The sequence below is a fragment of the Lates calcarifer genome, linkage group LG16_LG22 (genome assembly GCF_001640805.2).
Source record: "Lates calcarifer isolate ASB-BC8 linkage group LG16_LG22, TLL_Latcal_v3, whole genome shotgun sequence".
NCBI classification, from domain to species: Eukaryota; Metazoa; Chordata; class Actinopteri; family Centropomidae; genus Lates; species Lates calcarifer.
The window spans coordinates 23,741,569-23,761,923 of NC_066848.1; the positions used below are offsets into that span (position 1 = coordinate 23,741,569).

Below are 20,355 nucleotides of genomic sequence, written 5' to 3' on the forward strand. Positions count from 1 at the left end.
AAACTTGATTTTTTTTAAACTGTCAGTTTGTTTAGTATTTGTTATATACTTTAATCTGTCTACTTTTTTTCAGCTATGGATTTGTTTTTAAGAACTGGGAATTCTACTGAATCCTTAGTATAAGTTTGAATTGAGTTTCAGTGTAAATACTGTTTATTGGAAGATGTCCTAAAAGAGTTTTAGACAGAATGGCTTGATTATAACAATCACTTATATTTATTTAGTTGTGGTGAATGATTCACATCCTTTTATCCTCTGGCCTATGTTACCTTACATAATAATAATTCCAATGCATTCCACATGGTGGGATATACAGCTATTAATTCTGAGGGGAAAAAAATGTTATTGGACAAGATAGATGCTCTGTACCAGTTGAGGTATCATATTACTATTGGTTAAAAAAAATCTGTGGAACCATATCAAGTCTGTTATGCTACACAAAACCTTACTTCAAAAGCAGAACTGGAGAATTTTGTATTGGTTTTACAGCTGATATTTAAAGAAGTTAATCTGCCAAAATGGGAAGCCAAAATCTATGCTTACGTAGAATGTGATACTGCCTTTTACTGAGTAAACATTACTACACATGAAACATGGTACAGCTGCTTCATTCATGCTCCACTATAACTGGCTCATTTATTAGCTGCTTGTCTACCAGCTGACTAGTAATCATACTAGAATCAGACTAGGCTAGAATTATGTCAGTCATTCATGGCATCCTTTATTAGCTTCTCACTATTGTACTGATGCCTTCATATCAACCCTTTTTGCTGCCATAGGTTCGTTCACCATCCCTAACTGTTCTTTATGTGCTAGGCTTTTGCTTTTGTTGACTAAGATGCATGTGGTAAGGGAGGATGGGATCTCCAGCAGAACCTTCTTCAGGGCCTTTTTGAGAGCCTTTTTGTTCAGCAAAGCAAACTGCACAACCATTTGCTATAAATGGTCATCAAGTGCTTGGCATAAGTAGCTCTGACCGAACATCTGAATATCTTACTAAGTTTGTCTTCTCTACCTTTATCACTTCTACTTCTAGTATTATCATTGCTGTTCCTGTGATTCCTTAATTTCAGTTCCTGTACAACTGCACTTCAGTGTTGGTTAATTTGAATGCGCAGCACAAACCAACCTTTTGCCGCTGTATACAAACCACCTTCCTACTGCGCTTCACACCGCTGCTGTTCAAGCTTTGCTGCAGTCCCCACACACATCAATTCGGGGCCAATGCATTCTTGATTAGGCGTGGACATGGTAATTGTTTTCATTGCTTTGGATTAGAACGACATTGAATCTAATGTGGTCCATCGATCTTTTGTTGGGGGAAATTGGGTTTGTTACCAGCGTTGTAGATCTCTCATGGCCCACATGTCAACCCTACTCTCTCTCCCTCACCACATTTTTCTCTCAAATCTCTATCTATCTGTCACCATCCTCCCCTCTTCATTCTTGTACCCTTTGACTTTTAATCTCTCCCTCCCCCTCCTATCTGTCTTTCATTTTGTTTTTTCTCCATCCTTTTCTTAGATAGATAGATAGATAGATAGATAGATAGATAGATAGATAGATGTATTTTATTGATTGTGTGAGGGAAATTCTTGTGTCACAGCAGCAGAGACAGAAACAATAGGTAACAACAAAAATTATGAAAAAAAAAAGTAAAATATATACAGGAGAATAATTTAATTTGCAATATAGTTATGTGCAATGTTTTCATCTAAGAATGGATGTGCAAAAACTAAGAGAAAAAAGCAGTGAAGTATATATGAAATATGTACAATATTATATCATGTGCTGCTATTAGTGCCCCACTACTTCTTTTTTTTACTCTACTCTCCTGTTTTGTATTCAGTTCAAAAACTCAGTGAGCACGATTGCTAATCATAAACAATATTATCAAGGGTAGTATACTGCTGACTAACCTGCAAATATTTATTAAAGAAAGAATTTAGATGAGGTACCTATTGCCTTTCATTTCCACATTTCCAGCAGGCAGATATCTTCAAGGAAATGTTTTGTTGAACTCATTGTATACCACCTAACTAGCACCAAAGAGCAGTACAACAATGTGTATATATATAATGTGTGTTTAACTGGTGAACATAGTGGTGCATTAAGCAGCTAAAATAAGCCAGCTTTTTCAGTTGGTGGAGACCAAAACAGAACTAAATGCTCTGTTTCTGTCCACCTAACATTCATAAAGTGGACAGAGACATTACTGAGGATGAATGCTAATGTTGCTCTGTGTCTTTTTGGTGGATTGGACATTATACTAAATCATTTCTTTACACTCTTGTCTTTTTCTTTGTGCTTCTCAGCAGTCAGAGTGCAGAGCCAGTCCCAAGAAAAGCACAGAGCCAGCTGTGGACCTGCTGGGCCTGGGTAAGCTGGTAACCTTCTATTAACCAACACTATAATAACCCTTGGACAATACAGTAACTTCAGCCTGTATTCAATTGTCTGCCTAATGTGTCAAATACAATGACAAGAAAAAATATGTTGAAATGACCTGGTCTTCTGCATTAATTGGTCATTAATTGTGATCTGATCTGAGCCAAGGATGGAAAACACAATGTGCTAAAGCTAATAAGACACAAACAATCTATTGTGTCTTTACTGAACACACCCATTAAACATTTGCAGGAAGTGAACTCCCTAATTTGATAAGTGGTTGAACCGCCTTTGGAAACAGTGACCTCAAATGAGCACTTCTGGTTCAAGTTCAAGAGGAATTTTGGACCATTCTTTCTACAGAACTGCTTCAGCTAAGCCATATTCTTAGGATCTCTGTTGTGAACACTTTTTTGGGTTAAGGTCTGGGCTCTAACTGGGCCACTCCAAAAGATTTATTTTCTCTGTTTGAAGTTAGTAATACGGTTATGTGAAAAAGAAAGTGTACCTTCTTTGAAATCTATGGTTTTATGTATCAGGACAGTGTTTGTTTGTTCATCATTGTAACTTAAATGAAGGTCTGCAGGTTCAGTAATGTCCTCTTGAGATTTTGATTATTCTATTATATCATTTAGCAGTTATACATATACATATATATGCTTCATTAGTGCCTTTAGACTGCCATATCTAATATATCTGCAAGCAAGCTGTAATTAAATCTGCCCATTGTGGAAATTGGGGTTTGAATGTCTAATTAACATTATACCAACATATTACTAGACCTACATTTCACATGTATCAATTCGACTTGAAATAGTAGTTGTCTCATTGCCTTTAGAATAATCAAGCAACCATTTAGTTATGGAAAATCTTTGAGCAAGCTATAAAAGCCATAGAGTGGTAAATCTTTAGCTAGTTTTGTACAAATCCTGAAAGGAACAAAATGATTGGAGTGGCTGATTAAACATATCAGTGTGGACATCACATGAACAGCAACCTTAAATTTGGATACTGAAAAAGGCATAGAAACACTATAGAGCTACGGAGCTAAAAGGTGGTTTTAGGAGAGGGAAACAGTTACACTTTTTGTAGCTTTAAAATTTAGAGCAAAAATGTAAAAGAAAAAAGTAGTTATCAAATGCTTTTTCAAAATGTCGATAATAGATTTACTGCACATAGATATATGAGAGATTGGATTTGCTGAATTAGAATTCGTCCCTACACGGCAATGGTATACCCATTCATGTGTTTTCTCTTATTTTGTGATGATTAGACTTATCTTCAAGGTGTAGTCAGACCAAAATTGAGACTCTATTGATTTCAGTGATCTGGCTCCCATCGACGTCACCTCCTTACTTCAAGGGTCTCTTTCACCACATGTACAACATGCAAGCTGTAATTTGCAATATTGAGATCATTTCCTCTTGCTCTTATTTTGACATGTTTCCTCAATCAATTGAAATACCATATCTGGGACTGGCAATGTCCCGAGCTAATCCTAAGGATAGGTACTTAGGCTGATCCGGGCATATTTTAATGGACTGGTATCAAATCCAATCCTGTCTTTACTGTACTGTTCTATGTTTCATCCATCTCAGCCTGCTAATGGTGCACCACTGCTCTCCTTTACCACAGTAAGGCTCCAAAGTACAGCATTCTACTGCATATGCAGGTAAAACTTGGTGTGTAAATGTGAAAATGATTTAGATGCACCGCTGATTTATTTTGAGTGCACACACTGAGGTTGGAAAAATGCAGACATTTGATACCCTCAGACACTTATCATTGGCGAACTGCAGTGTGTGACTCTACTACTAGTTTTGTTGCATCTTTTTGGGCACAACAACTCACACCTCTATGACTGCAATTAATACACAGGAGTTAGAGACCTCAAATTCCTAGTAGCAGCCCTTACCATCCATCGTGACACAACAAATGCCACGAATTTTCATCAGTCTGACAAATTACCAAGCTCACAGTTAAGATGGCAAACTGATCACATGTTCTTTATCTCCTGCATGCATGCATTTTAATGGAATTTGTGGTTTATTAAAGAACACAACAGCAGAATATCTGGGAAGATTGAATGCACTGAGGATATGACATTCAACAAAGGTCACAAGCTGGATTCAAACCTGTGACATTTTGAGTACATGGAATGTGTCTTGGCCCGCTAACTGCCAGGGCATTCTGCTCCATCCTCACTGACCTTAATCCTGAACAGTAAAAACACAGCAGAGAGAGGGCGGGTGTTTCAGGGTTTCACCATAAATTTGTAATATGCAATCACCTTATGCTTCCCCAATACAAAGCTTAGATTAGATTAGATTAGATGACAGCTGGGGGTAAACTGCGCTGACAGAAGAAAGAGCTGGTGGATATGGCATTGATCAAAAATTCCTGACCACAGCATGGAAGAGTGAGAGTGGACGCCCTGCTATAAATAACCAATGCTACACACCTTGCAGCCATGTCGAGTGGATGAGATTTCACACATAATCAATAAGTCAAATACGTGGCACTGTGCTTTGAGCACTCACACATCCCTCTGCTCCTCCTTCCATCCCTCCATGCAGCTGTCAAAGAGCCATATTGTCCCTTTGCTTCTGTATCTGTGTTCCTTTCACGTCCTCTGTTCACTTTAGCAGGCTATAGGGGGGGATTAAAACATTATTGTGAAGTTACATGAATTCTTATTCCATCTGTGGTTTTTCTCCTCGCTTTCTCCGAAAACTCTAATGTTAGATGTTCCTTCCTGACAAAAATAGATGTGTTCAGGAGCTACTGAGTCAATTTCAAAAACCTTATTGATGGAGCACCCCTGTCTATTGGTGTCTGTTTTTTCTGTCTCTACGCCCCTCTCACTTCTAGCTCAGTCCTCTTCCGTAATGGTTCTCATATACTTGTATCCATGTTGTCTCATCATTGTGGTCTCTGATTTTCTGATCTTAAAAACTGAGCTTTTTAAAGCAGTCTCCAGAGTAGAGATATCTTGAAACACATACTACACATTTTAGTGATTTAGTTTAGATATAAGCTTTGTCCGGAACTGTATGACAATAAAGTTATGTAAAAAAGTGGGAATGTCATGATCAAGCTGTTTGGCCTCAAATCCAATCTGATACTTATGTTTACCTAAATACCACATAGTGCCCACACAGCGGGGCCCGCACACCCACTATGCTCTTCTGTTGTAACTGGGTCGAACACACCACTTTCTTGCTCTCTGCACTATGTTTTTGTGCTAAGTAGTAAAACAGATAAAGCATTTTGCTGTCTGTGGACATGTCCGCACGCAAGTATAACTGAGGATTTAATAGTAAAAATAATTGCATGATATGCATAATTAAGTATGTATCTGGCACATTAAAACAACAGGTGTAGCTATTAATTTTGGCTCACATTACTTCTCACAAACTGTTTGATCCAAATACTGAAGGTCTGCTTTCAGCTAGGGATAAGGGATATTACACACTGTGGACACACTGTGTGTAATATCCTTGGGGTTTGACAAAAGTGTATTACTACCTTTCCTGGTACATTACTAGTACTAGTACTGGTGCCTGCTCCTCCTTATCTGGCTGGCTGTGAAGCATTAGTTTGGTTGTTTTCAGACTAAAACAGCCGCTTTCTATTTTTGACCGAAATAGAAAGCAGCTGTGACTTGGGAGGTAAAACAGGTAATCCACTACCACTCACAGGGTTAATGATTCACATGTTAAAATGTCTTTGGGCAAGACACTGAGCCCCAAACTGCTCCTGATGATTAGGCTAGCACCTTAATGGTTGCATAGGGAGTGTGAGTGGTTGAATGAGATACAAACTGTAAAACACTTTGGATAAAAGGACCATATAAATGCAGCCACTTACCAAAAGATCAAAGATGAAACAAATTATGCCGCTTTTCTTTTGTTCAGGCTTTCAGACACTCCAAAATTTGCCTGAGGATGTCTTTGACATATAAAAGGCATTTAAAAAAATTAGCCAGGTTAGAGTGGACACATGACAAACAAAGCTGGATAAAAAAAATTCCCTGTTGTGCCCCTGTTTGGCTACTGACCACCTATGGCCCTCAATGCATTCTTTATGTATCCTGCTGCCAAGTTGTTTATATACGTGGTAGTATCATTGTAAGCCCAAAGACCCAGGAACCCACTAGTTTTCCTATAAACTTGAAAGCAAATCCACCATTTCTGCCTGTTTGTTTGGATAGAGGTCTCACTCTGGTTTTATAACCATTCAACCCTCAAAATTGTGGAAGTGCAGGCTGTTTTTCTGCAGCACAAGCCATTACTAATGTTTCGAGTTGCATCAAAACACCAACATCAGAATATAGCCTAATACATTTTCTGTTCATCATTTGATATCACCGCACCTTCTGGTACACCGCAAGAGGTGGTGTCTTACTACCTTTATCTTGTGTAAACAAACATATTGTACCACTAGCAGGTAATTCCATGTCCAATTTCCTCACCTTCCTCTATATAATGACTTTTTCTACCCAGAGCTAATGACTGTGGTCACCAACTGGGCTCATGTTCCTTTTTCTGGACTCCCAGAATCACTCGCAGGGGACCAGACAAGCTTCATTTCATGCCCTAGTTGTGACTTGTGTTTTGGGGAAAAGTGGGTTAAATTAACATATCTTTTGGTTTATGGCTGTTACACCACAAAGATAAAAAAAACTATGGAACTTAATCTTTGACAGGAAAACACATGAAACAGCATGTTGACCGTTAGAACAACACAATCATGGAACATTATCACATGTGTTTGTCTTAAAGCATACTGGATTATTGCATTAGAATCGATCCAGGGCTTAATTTTAGTGGCTGTGGTGGTGGCCAAGTCCTTAATGTGACAGCCTCCTTCTGCTGAATGAGGTCGCTGTATTCACTGGAGGTACTGGGAAGGCCTATATGTGTGTGTGTGTGTGTGTGTGTGTGTATTTGTGTGTCAGTACTCGGGGCAAAGGAGTTCAGGGTGATTATACCCCCCCCCACCAGGCTGAACTTTTGGTCTGTTTCCATGGTGAAGTTGAGAGTGCTCTCAAGAAGTGGCTCCATCCCATAATAAAGGATGGTGGGCACATTGCCCGCCATGGCAGTGATGATGATGAGAATGATAGGCCCTTTTCTCCCTGTGGCTCATTACCATGGCAATGGGTGAATGAGTTTTTGGTAAGGGAGGAGCAGGGTGGTAAGAGGGTAATTGATGCACATGAAATCCTGTCTCTCTCTGCTCTTCCTCACTACACACATCTGTCATTCTTGCTCGCCCCTTAAGTAATAATCATTATCAGAGTAGGCTTTATTCTTAAAGCATTTTTACGGCAATTTACAAAGTGATTTTAACAGGCAAAATAAAACCTCAAGCTCATAAATGATGTGAAAGCATCACAGGATGGATAGAGGGCAAAAAAAAATCAATAGTTTAAATTAGGATGGAAGACATCACAGTCAAAGTAATCCTTTGAAAATGAGTTTTAATAATTGGTTTAAAAGGATGTTGAGTGGTCTTTCTGGCTTTCTCACAGTAGATAGTTTTCCTTGTGTTCTGCTGTCTAGCTAAAGGAGCTCAGTCTTGTTCACACTTTAAAAGGGCTAAATTATAGATGTTGCATCACTGTGGTTATATAAATGACCTCCGCTGCTCACTTGCTCTCACACACACCCAGTTCACTCTCTTTTTCCTTTCACATAATTCCTCTCCTCCCTCTGTCTGCCTCTCCATCACTCTCTCTCACTTTCTTGCCAATGAGTGTACACTGTGTACTTGAGGTTCCTTCCTCAGCAGCATGGGAAAGGGTCTCTGTCCAGACAGCACAGTCTTTCCATAATGATACTCTAGTTTAAACAATGTAAAGAGCAATTTAGCAAATGTGTTTGATCTGAACCCAGATCAGAAATTCCATGAGACTTAAATTTGTCTTTGGCCGCAAAAGATTCCCTATCCCTGTTAACTGTTATCAAATACGGCTCTTACTTTGCTCAATGTTAACAAGAGGAACTGTAAAAAGAATAGTTAAACATTTTGAGAAATACACTTGTGTGTTTATAAGAGTGAGATGAAAGGATTGTCTTTTCTTTATATTTTGAATTTTGTAAGTCTTGTAAGCTAAACAGTAATTTTATTATTACTTTTCCATATATTTAATACTGAGTTGTTAGCAAAATGTCTAGGGCTTAGGCTAGGGCTTTGCCCATAATTTAGTTATTGTGTATTGCCATTCCTCATGTTGTGCAGTGGTGTAGCCATCCACAATTTACAGTGTCAGATTCATTTTTTCACCTTTTGTGCAAGATAATCATTTTGACTTGTCATATCAGGAAGAGGTGTCACTAATAACCGCAACAATGGCTCAGTCCAGAACATCAACATGCACAGTACCAGGACCCTGGAACTGGCACACCTAAATGGAATGCAGCCATCCTTAATTAATGTTATTACTCAGACCTGTGCCTTTTCTGCTACTACATGTCAAAATATATGATGTAAAAAAGGTGTTTTATCATCAACCCAGTACCAGTACATGAGTTTCAAAACATATGCAAAATTAAAATCAGTATAATATCCATTGTCCAGTTCTTATTTTCAAAATGTTGCTGTTGTACAATATTAGAGTATTTTTAATTCAACAGAACTTTAATGAAAATACCCAAATTAAACCAGCTCTGTGACAACATGTCAATTAGATTTGCAGTCACAGACAATGAATTAGTAAGTCATATTCCAAGGGCACAAAAAGGAGACTATAAATAAATTATTTTCAGAGCAAAGCTGACTTCTGAAGGAGCACAATCATCACAGTTTTCCTCAGGATGTTCCAATTTATAAGTGTGGTAATTGTAAATTGAGCACTGTGGGGAGCTTTGGAAATGTGTGCGAATGCATCATTCCTCTACATTTTCCTCCATGTGTATATGTAAAGGTCATATTAATAATCCCAATTTGTGTCAGTGCCTTCACTTCACTCTTCTCTGTCTTTCTGGTTATGATCTTTCTGTGTCTGTTTCTCATCTTTATGTTTGTTTATCTGATTCAGTAAGTGAGTTTGATCCATCCTGGCTGGACATGCTGAAAATTACAACAAACAAACAAACATAACAAAAACATAGGCATGGCCAATACAAGTACACATTGCACAAGTTAGGTTTTACATTACTCAGGTCAGATTTTATCATTATAATTGTGTTTCATCCTCAGATTTGTGAAAGCCTTTAAATGTGAAAGAAATAATGATTCGACATTTATCTTGATAATTATCAATATCGACTGATAGGAAAAGTTTTATTGTGATAACATTTTTGGCCATATCGCACAGCCCTGCTTTAAATTGGATAAAACTATATCTGATGTTATTTGTAGTAAAGGAAATCCATCTTCCTTAGATGCTCCAGAGGGTGGTGGGAAGAGCCCTGGCAGCGCTGCACCGATCAGCGATGAACTGGACATCTTTGGACCAATGGTCTCCAACCCTCTCCCTTCAGCCAACAACACGCAGCAGGCTCAGGTAACACACAAACACACACAAATTTCCATTCACACACTCACACTCTAACAATAAACATGCCATCTCTCTGATATGCGTAGACACACAAGCTCTGAGAATCATATCAAAGTAAGCTGTCATAGACTCCCCTTTACTGAATTCATTTAACCAGTGTCCATCAGAGGAGTGGACCTATGTGGAAAAGAGAGGAATAATGGTGAACTGGTACAGGGGAGATAGCAGCTGGGAGTAGTGGGGTAATATCACTAAAATGTTGAGTAAAAGTCCTGTCCATTTAATACATTCATTCATTATCTATACTGCTTATCTGTTAAGGGTTGCGGGGGGGCTGGAGCCTATCCCAGCTGTCATTGGGCAAGAAGGCGGGGTACACCCTGGACAGATCGCCAGTGCATCGCAGGGCTCCATTTAATACAGTTAATTAATCAAGTATTACAGTTTGTTTTTAGCCAAATGGAGAATGAGGCCAATTCATTTAAAAAGTAGAAACATTAGATTCATTAAAGTATAATGAAAGATCCATATGTAAAAGCCAACTACAGCAAAAGTTCTTTTATGCTTTTAATATTGTCTATGTCTGCCTTTATTTTTGATGACAGATTTGATCATCCAGGGCATGGATGATATCAGAAAGCTACCTTAAAGAATTATCTGTGAAGAAAGGCAGAACATATGATATCTAGAGTTTATATTTATATCTGACTTTTCTCTGACAAAGCATCCTGTATCAGTAAATGTCAAAAACGACAAACACGAAACAAGATGGTATTTGTATGTTTGTTATTATGCATGGTACAAAGTTGAGAAAAAGTGAGGAAAAATGTTGTTGGATGTCTTTTTTTTTTTTTTTTTTTTTGAGAAAGACTTTAAGACACTCTTCACTGTATTTTCCAGATACTTGTTTTTCCGGTTCTCAGTTGCACCTAATCACTTCTGCAGAGCCAGAGCAAAGGGTCTGAATACTTTGAATACTGTACATAAGAGTTTTCAGCTTTAGATTTTAAGCTAATGTTAATTAGCAAGCTAGCTAGAGCTGATACAATCTAGCGTTTTACTTTTAGCTAGAAAAAAATATGATTACAGAATGATCAGCTCATTTAGTCTAATTCTGTTTGAAACCAAGGACTGTCGCAAAAATTACCAGCAACTTTGAGTGGTTACTATGATTAATTGGAAACTTGGCAGGCATGACAACAGTAACAACAGTTTCTGTGCTTCTTAATTTCCCTGACAATGGAAATTACTTTTATGAAGAATATTGAACCCATTAACATTCCTGTTTACTTTAAGACATCCGGTAACATCCAGAAACAATGCTTGGAGAATGGCTGCACCCATTATTGCAGCTCATCAATAAGCTCTGTAATTTTTCTTTTATATGGCTACAGAAGCTTTATTAACTCAATAAAATAATGTTCTGATGGAAAATGCAATACAAAGTAGTCAACATGATTTACACTTTGTAGGTGCAGGCCAAACTCTAGCGGTAACTGAAGGTTTCCGTCTGTTAGAGCATATCATTTAAGTGACTTTGCATCATGAGATTCTCAAGTCACACGAGAAATACAAATTATTTATATTGCTACATGGTCTACTCTCTCTCTCTGTCACACACACCTTTTCTTTTTCTCGCTGATTTTGTGCTCATTCCAGTCTGTATCCTGTATCCCCATTCTTTTTTCCTCCTACTCTGTGCTGTACTTCACCATTCATTCGCTCACAAGAATATATTTTTCTTTAATCTGAACATACAGCACTGCTCCAGTACTTCTCCTCCTCGTCCTTCATATGTCCTCTTCCTCCTCTCTTTTACATTCCTTGCTTTTTGCTTGTACATCCTTTAGTTTCCCTCTTCTCTGTTCTTAAATAGATCCTCATTATCTGTTCTTAAATGGTTGGGATGACAAAAACATGTAAAAAAGTACAATTCTTAAGACTGATTTAAAAAGTCAATAAGATTTTTTAACCTCTTATAAACATTACTCTCATTTTTGCTGTGGAAGCGTGGTTAAATTGTGGTGAATAACTCCACCTTTTTCCAACTGCACCACAAGACAGTACTGGAATTTCACACCTACCTTTAGCTGCATAATGCATGCTGTTCTCTGAACCATAATTTCAGAGGCTCACCAATGCAAATGGTTTTACTACAGTGCTGCACAGCATACTGTTTTGAAAAAAAAAAAAAATATATATATTCTACATGTAATGGAGTAGAAATAACGCTACCATACACATGTCATGGAGAGCTCTATCTAGTGCTAGAACAGACATATGAAGACAGATCGGTTAAGGCCTTGGACTGTTACACAACACCTCACAGCCTGCAAGTGATTGCTCCATAGTGGCTGTTTAATACCAGACAGGCTGCTCTTATATGGTCCTTCACCTTTGGCCCACTGTCTGCCCTGTAGACTATTACTTGAATGTCAAACAGAACATTTTGTTTCTGCACAATCATCTATTCAGAAGATGGAGTTTACTGCCACTATCACCGCCAGGACCTTTTTTATTCTCATGTTATTACTAAACCATCAAATTTCAAAGAAGATCTTTATTCAGCCAACACTTGATCCTTCTTCTCTGTGTCTGAGCCATGTCCAGTGAAATGTCGATGACTTTGCTGACATTTCCTGAAGCATTTAAAGAAAAGGTAGTTAACTCCCAGTATGTGTATGTGTGATGGGTAGCCTGCGATTGCCTAACTTTCTTTGTTTGTTTGTTTGTTTATAATGAACAAATTTCACAGACTAATGGACTTTGCATGTTCCTGCTTCCTGACCTAAACCCATTGGATGTAGGTGATGTTGTGACCTTTCCTGTCGTGCCACCATCAGGCCAAACTTCCACTTGTAACACTAGTTTGTTTTCTGACCTCTTTCTGACTCCGACACGAAATCTGCTATGCTGATTCATGCTCCCAAGAGGAAACTCCATGAACCTACCTGTTGCACCGCCATTCTATTATCAGCCTTTCCATCTCCGTAACTTTCCTGTCCTGTACATACAGTAGTAAACACAAGGACATACTTTGGACAGTCAGTACACATCAGCCTGCTCTTACAGACACACATTCATACAGATGGCTGAATTTGGGATTCAGCAGGCGGATATTGCTTTACAGCTGTGATTAGCTGGGTGCATGAAGAAAGAGGAAGGCGGCAGCCTGCTGATTCGTGCAGCTATTACCCGGGATCGGGGAGCACTCGCCAATCTGCAAATACGTCAATTATAAAAATGCGATTACAGCCTTGTAGGAGGGGGAGGATTTGTGTTATCCCCAGCTTTCCCCCCTCTCTCTCCCTCTCCCTCTCCTCTCTCTCTCTTCTCTCCCTCACACACACACACACACACACACACATACATATATGTTCTGTCCTCTGTCTCTCATTTGCCCCACCCCGAGTGAAGAAAATGGGTTTTACCAAGAAAACTCAAAACACATTTAACATTTAACCTATAGTGGTAGGGAGGCAGAGAAGGATGGAACGAGGGAGAAAGAGGAAGGGATGAGACAAAGTAGAGAAGGACAAATTCGGGTAGGAAAAATGTTTTAGAATGTTGTAGATGTAAAGGAAAGAGTAGATGAGTAGTATGAGTAGTTGTAAAAAAATGTGTAAATATCAGGAGGTGTCATATTGATAGAGGGTGATTATGTACTTTTGTGAATTTACTAAGGTCGCACTGTTAGCAGCTATCAGTTATGTAGGGGAAATTTTCATGCCTCTGAAAAGGAAGAGTGAATGCAGTATAAATGGGATACAAGCCACAAGAAAGATTCTGGTGATGAAATTTATCATACTTAGCTTGTATATAACTGAAGACTAGGGGCTCTATTTTAACAGTCTAAGCATGGAAAAGTGTGTTTAGGGTATTCCAAATCAACTTTTACTAGTCTAATGGCAGGGAAAAAAAGGTCGCAGAACCAGGCACATGGTTCAGAAAATATGTCCTGTCATGGCTGTGTTTTGGGTGTAATATGCAATAATCCAATCATATTGCCATCTCCCATTCCCTTTAAAAGCATGGCACGCTTGCACCCTGGCTGATTATAATACCAGCTTCTTCTGTCAGCTCCTCCTTCTCTCCTTGCCCGTGCTGCTGCTGGAGTATTTGGGCTCACTGGACTCAGCACATGTAGTTCAGTATCACGCCCTCTAAAGTCTTGTAATGTCTCCTCATTTATGTCCAAGAGACTTCCATGACATAAGAGACAACACACAGCATGCCTTTTCATTTTTAATATTTTGCATGTTTGTACGCTGCTGTGCTGTGTGTAGCAAGCAGAGTGTACTAGGCGTTGTGCACCCGCTGGTGTAGGCAAATATTACTGTCTTGATAATGTGCCCTTAAAATAACAGTGATATACTGTATTACTGACCTCAGTTTTGCTGGTCAGTCGTGCACTTTCTGCTGCCTCAAGACAGCAATGTGATAACAATGTGCCTGACCACATATCATTTCGAGACCAACATGCCTATGTATCCAGAAAAGTCACTTGCCTTGTTCTTGGTGCCACTGTGCACCACTCTCAATAAATTTTGCCTTCCTTCTGATCCACAGAAAAGTGTGTTACACAATACAGTATTATGTGCTGTGCAGTAGACCACTGCTGACTGTGAGCACCCCTAGCTGAGTCTGCTCAGGTGCACGTCTCTATCATTGCAGCTACATAGATAACCGGTGGAGTTATTTAACTAGTCTCAGACTGACTGCTGCCGTGACTGATTCTAACAGACTGTAGCTGTGATCATGATAGACATGGGATGACTTAATGCTGGCTGCTGCTGTCAGTTAGTGAACTGTCATGGTTTTGCTGACTGGGTGTTGTATTGAAGCTGGTGTATTACTGTATAAATAACAGCAACTGGTTCAAATCTGGTGTGGCTTAACAAGGCTTTTTTGGAGTGGAGCAATAAAGCATGATAGATTTAACCACTAATGCAGCTATAGTCTGAGCATTAACCATTTATACAGCCACAGCTTCATCTGCTATGGCCAGGCATAACAGCTGCAGCAGTGCTCACAGTCAGTGTCGGAGCTCACGCTTTTGAAAGGAGGTTCAGTTCACGAGCTGACTATGTAATGAGCTGCTGTCTTAGTAAATCAGGAGCTGAATACAGACCGAGTGTGTCACTTAAAAAAACACACCATGCACATTGGCCCAACACCATTTTCTTAGTAAATCCCTGGTCATGTCTTCAAAAGGCAATTGATGATTATCATCATGCTATATTGTATACAGTATTTTATTCAAATGTTACAGATATATGCTCATTTTCAGTAGTTGGTCTTTGTACAATGGGTACTAGATACTGAACAAATCAGAATGGTCCTCTAGCTTAAATGTGCCTATTACTTGGACTTTTAGGATAAAGGACTTTCATAACAACACTTTTTTCCAGTTGCTCATAATGATGTTAGAGATATTGTTCTCCTGAGTGCTCATAAACTATCCCAGCACCCAAAATTGCAGCCAATTTTAAAGTTCCTAAGTGGGCAGTGCAATGAGAGAGAGATTTTCATTTTCATCTAAAGTAGGACCAGTAGACAGGATGTCAACACAACATGCCCAAAGTTTAAAAAACCAAGCTCCAAGGTGGGAAGAAAGCTTTTACCATGACTGAACAGTTCATAAACCTGACAGTGCAGTCAAACATTCTGGTGGAAATATTTTGATTGGGTTTGTTTACCTGTTTCTGAAGTAGCTTGAGTAAGTTCAACCACTACATTAATAGTTGATCATTTTGGCTACTTGAGGGCAGCACAAAAGTTCAAAACACAACATTTATTCATATATTATAATCAGTCTCTCCTTTGCAGTCCTTTCTTTACCTTCATCAGCTATTTAGCCTTTTGGCTATACAGCGAGACCCTAACTGTATCTCTCTGCCACTTGGTGTTGCACAGGTTATTTGCTGTTGGTTTTTAGAGCTTTTTTTCCACATGGTAAAAGAAAGTTGTATGCCACAAAATTAAAACACTGTGGGTCCCTCATGCATGCATCTAAGCAGTACAAAATCTTTAGGTTTTATTAGATGACAACAACAAGGAGTCCTTATTGGCATGGCTTTCAGTCCAGTCAACAAAACTCAGGGCCACTAAATTTACACGGTGCATGGTTAGACAAATAACATCAGAGATAAACATGGCGTCTGTTGTGTTAACATAGACATTAAAAGGAGCTTTTGTGCATGTGTATTGTGTTTGGGATTGAGTACTAAGCAGGATGAAAGCGAGAAGGGAAAAGGAAACTAGAAATGCCTGAGAGAGGGATGAAAGAGTATAAGGGGAGCAGGATAGGAGAAAGGAGTGAGGGGATAGAGGGAGAGTGAAGTTAAGAAGAAAATGCAGAAGAGATGTTGTAAGAGGGGGGTGCAATAGAGAGATGAATGGAGTTTGTTGAGAGCAGTAGAGAAGCTGAGGAGGCAGGCAGGGATGAGGTAATAAACTGTTGACCAGTGATTGATTTCTTCCTTCTTGTTCCTCCTTTCATTTTTTCTTTTGTTTCTTCTTTCTATCCCATTCCTCTCTGGCACACTCTTGTTCGAATTCTGACTTCCAAGCTTTGCTTTTGTTTTCAGTAAATTAGCACAAATCCTTCAGCACACACAATACACACACATATACACACACACACACACACACACACACACACACACACACACACAGAGACCCCAGTGTGGTTTTAACACCACAGATGGTCTATCAGAGGGGAGTGCATGAGTATTTCGAGCAGTGATGGAAAACTGTAGGGAGAGTTTGTGTGTGTGTGTGTGTGTGTGTGTGTGTGTGTGTGTGTGTGTGTGTGTGCGCGCGCGTGTGTGTGTGCGTGCTTGGCTGTAGAGGTCTATGAATAGCGACAGTGAGGAAAAGGCTGTCAGAGTGGTAATTCAGAGCTCTGGCTGCAACCAACATCAACCAACACCAACATTGGGTGAGAAGAATAGAGCCTTGTTGAAGAGGCTTTCTATTACACAGTATGCTGCTTGAATCCCAGCAACACATCACACTCTATGTGGACAGTGTGTGTTTGTGTATGTGTATGTGTGTGGCATGGTATTAAAGTTAGTTTGACCGAGAAAGAAAAGGATAGACGCACATATTACATGCTGTGCTTAAACATCTCTTCCTTTACAAGTGAGGCTAAACTGATGTATCGGTGCATTTTACATTGTGTACCACCTGTTTAGCATTGGCAAGAAATCTCTTGGATTGCTTCACTGTTCTTTCAGTGCAACTGGAGTTAATACTGCTTTAGCGTGTAGCAATCACAGATGGAGGGAGGAGTGAAAGGCTGATGCAAAATTGTTAGTCTTAAGCAACTGCATTTATGCCAAATGAAGCCTTAATTTTAAGAACCACATGCAGTATCAGATAAAGGCTGCTGATCATCTTCACTGTCTCATTTGCGTCACTGTTGCTACAACTGTTAATTTGACAGTGATATATTATGTTTTAAAAGACCATAAGGTATCAGCCACCCTGTTACACTCACTTCTCAGATTGCAGTTTGACTGCCCATATATTATGCATTATGGCTCAGGTGGTAGACTGGGTCAGCCATTAATTGAAGTGTTGGTGGTTCAGTCCCCCTGTCCTTGAGCAACACATTAAAACCAATATGCTCTCATTAGCAGGGGATGTGGGGAAAAAATGTAAATCACTTCAGAGAAAAGTGCCAAATGTAATATTATATCACTGTTCAATTTTACACTGGTTGTCTATGGGCATTCCTTAAATCAATGGTTCTCAAACTTGTTCACACAGTGGCCTGTCATAGAGGGAATGTACAGTTCAGGAGTTACTAATAACATTAAAATGGCTCCATTTCAGCAGCTGTTGCAATCCAGAGCAGCAGTTAATCATGTTATTAGATCCACTCGTGTTTCACATGTCACAATGTCTGCTGAGTGAAAAGTCTTTTCAATTCTTTTTCCATCAACAGAAAGAAAAATCTGACAAAAATGAAAAAATGTTATAATCACAGTTCATAAGACTATGTTTCTATAACCATGCTAGCAGCTGTTAGACTGTACTCAGGCACAGCAGTGGACTGAGCTAAATGCTAACATCAAGTCAAGTCAAGTCAGTTTTTATTTATATTGCACTAATTGACAACAGAAGTTATCTTCAGGCACAGTCCATACAGAGCAGGTCTAGACCTGTACTCTTTATATTATAAACTTTACAGAGAGACCCAACAAATCCCACCATGAGCAGCACTAGGTGACAGTGGCAAGGAAAAACATCCTTTTAAGAGCCAGAAACCTCACACAAATGGATGCATTGAGACTGACCCAACCCGCCCAAAGTAGAGTGGTAACCAGTGGAGCCTGAAATAAGAAACAGAAATAGGTGCTAACTGAAAATTAAGGCCTTAAGATGAGTTTTTAGTTTGGATTTAAAAGCTGAGTCAACTGAGTCAGCCTGTCATCAGTATGTTGGCATGCTCATAATGACGATAGCTTTAGCATGCCAATGTTTAGCAGGTATAATATTTATTGTGGTCACCATCTTGGTTTAGCATAATATTGTGCTAACATTTGCTAATTAGCACCAGACATGAAGAACAGCTTATACTCATTGGTATGTCATTAGTTTTGTAGGTTTTTGGTCATAAGCCAAAGTAGTGGACAAACTTAAATTGAGTATAGATACTCAGGAGGACCTGAGTCCTGATCTATACCAAATTCCATGGCAGTCCATGGATACACTTTGTTCAAAATCACAAATGTGAACCTGATTGTGGCGCTAAAGGAAAAGTCTGGGGATCACCAAGCTCTTAGGATACTACATATTGAGATCAGGATTGTACAAACATTTCAGACCAATTGGCATTGCCATTGTTAGAGTCCTAGTGTCTGCTAGCGTGATTAAAAATACAGTAGCAGTATGGCAATGTATGGTAAGGAGTATGGCAATCAGCAGGATGATTCTACATCTTAGGTACTATTTTTGTTGTTGCTGTGTTCTGAGATCTATGCATATGTTATTTTGGTTAGTATTATCATAACTGATATAATGTACATATACGAACATAAGACCAAACTGGATTTATCCTTTAGCGCCACCAGCGCCACCTCTGAGCGCTTTCCATCGGTGAGCATCCCACTTGCTCCACGTGTTGCTGTTCCCTGCCTAAATCATTCTGGATGATGGTCTTATCACACAGTTCAGAGCCGGCAGACGCTGTCTGGGTCACACCATCCATTCTACGAAAGCTGAATGGCTGGCGATTACTGCAGTTTGGAGAATTTGAAGTCTGTTAAATGTATTTTTAAACTTTGTAAACAAGCTTAACAGCAAATAGGCTTAGCTCTTTGATTTAGTCATGTCATATAGCTGGTTGACATCAGGCGGATCAGGTGAGGACAGTTTACTGCCTGTTCTCACCTTCCATTCGCTCTATTCAGAAGCAAGTATCATGCTAATGTGCTGCAGCTATTAATAGGAAGCTCCATCCTGCCTCCGTCAACACCTGACTCACCTTAACTGGCTGTACTTGAGAGAAAATGGACCCTGTGCATGTGTGTGTGTGTGTGTGTGTGTGTGTGTGTGTGTGTGTTGGCACGAATAGCTGTCCATCTCTCCTCCTCAGCTGTGTTTATTCCTTCATCCACCCCTGCCTCCTTTCCTCTCAGCTTGTCCTTGTCCTCCCTTTTCTTTTTTTCTCTTTTCCTCCCTGCTCCTTCGCTCTCTGTCCATTCTGTCTCAGACTTCCATCATTCTCTCCATCCTCTTTCTTACTTTCTCTGTCCCTCCCCACCTCCCTCTCCTCTCTGCTCATTCTCTCTCTCTCTTTTCTGTCTCAGCCTTCCATCATTCTCTCTCTGTCCTTTCTTACTCCTGTTCTTTCCCACCATCCTCTCCTCCTCTTCTGTTTGTAGCCTTGTCTTGTCCCCTCTGTCCCTCCCATTCTTTTTTTTTTCGTCTATCCTCCACCCTTCCTCTATTTCTTCCTTTGCCCCACGCCCCCTTCCCTTCTCAGTCAAAGGAAGTCAGCAGAGAGAGAAACAGAGGGGAGCAGCACTGCCTGCTAAGCAGTTTGAGCACAACATACTCACAAAGCTGTGTGTATGTGTGCACGCGTGTGTCTGTGTGGGCCTGTACACTTGAGCATTAGAGTTGGGTTTGTGTGTGTGGCTAAGAGAATTTATATGCAAGTGTGGATGAAGTGTACTCGTGACATTGAATTTGTGTTTATTCACTAGACTGTGTGTGTGTGTGTGTGTGTGTGTGTGTGTGTGTGTTGCAGGAGCCACTGTTTATCACATTGTCTCACCTTATCTTATTCATGAAGTCCAGCTGACTGTCGCTCCCCCTTCTCTCTCCATTCTCTGTCCCCTCACTGCACACACACACACACACACACACACACACACACACCTGTATAGAGCTCTTAAGCAGGTGTTACTTTTTTGTCAGCTTCATCCATTAGACATAATGGATGT

The 20,355-nt window shown here is 39.6% G+C and overlaps 1 protein-coding gene across 5 annotated transcripts in view; it reads left to right on the forward strand.

Moving 5' to 3' along the window:
- The window catches only part of smap1 (small ArfGAP 1), a 93,147-nt gene that overhangs the window by 61,189 nt on the left and 11,603 nt on the right, over nt 1–20,355 (forward strand). For all 5 annotated transcript variants that reach the window (XM_051076695.1, XM_051076696.1, XM_051076697.1 and 2 more), the window contains exons 7-8: nt 2,316–2,379; nt 9,780–9,901. In XM_051076695.1, coding sequence (XP_050932652.1) covers nt 2,316–2,379; nt 9,780–9,901 — 186 coding nt within the window. The remainder of the gene's footprint in view (nt 1–2,315; nt 2,380–9,779; nt 9,902–20,355) is intronic.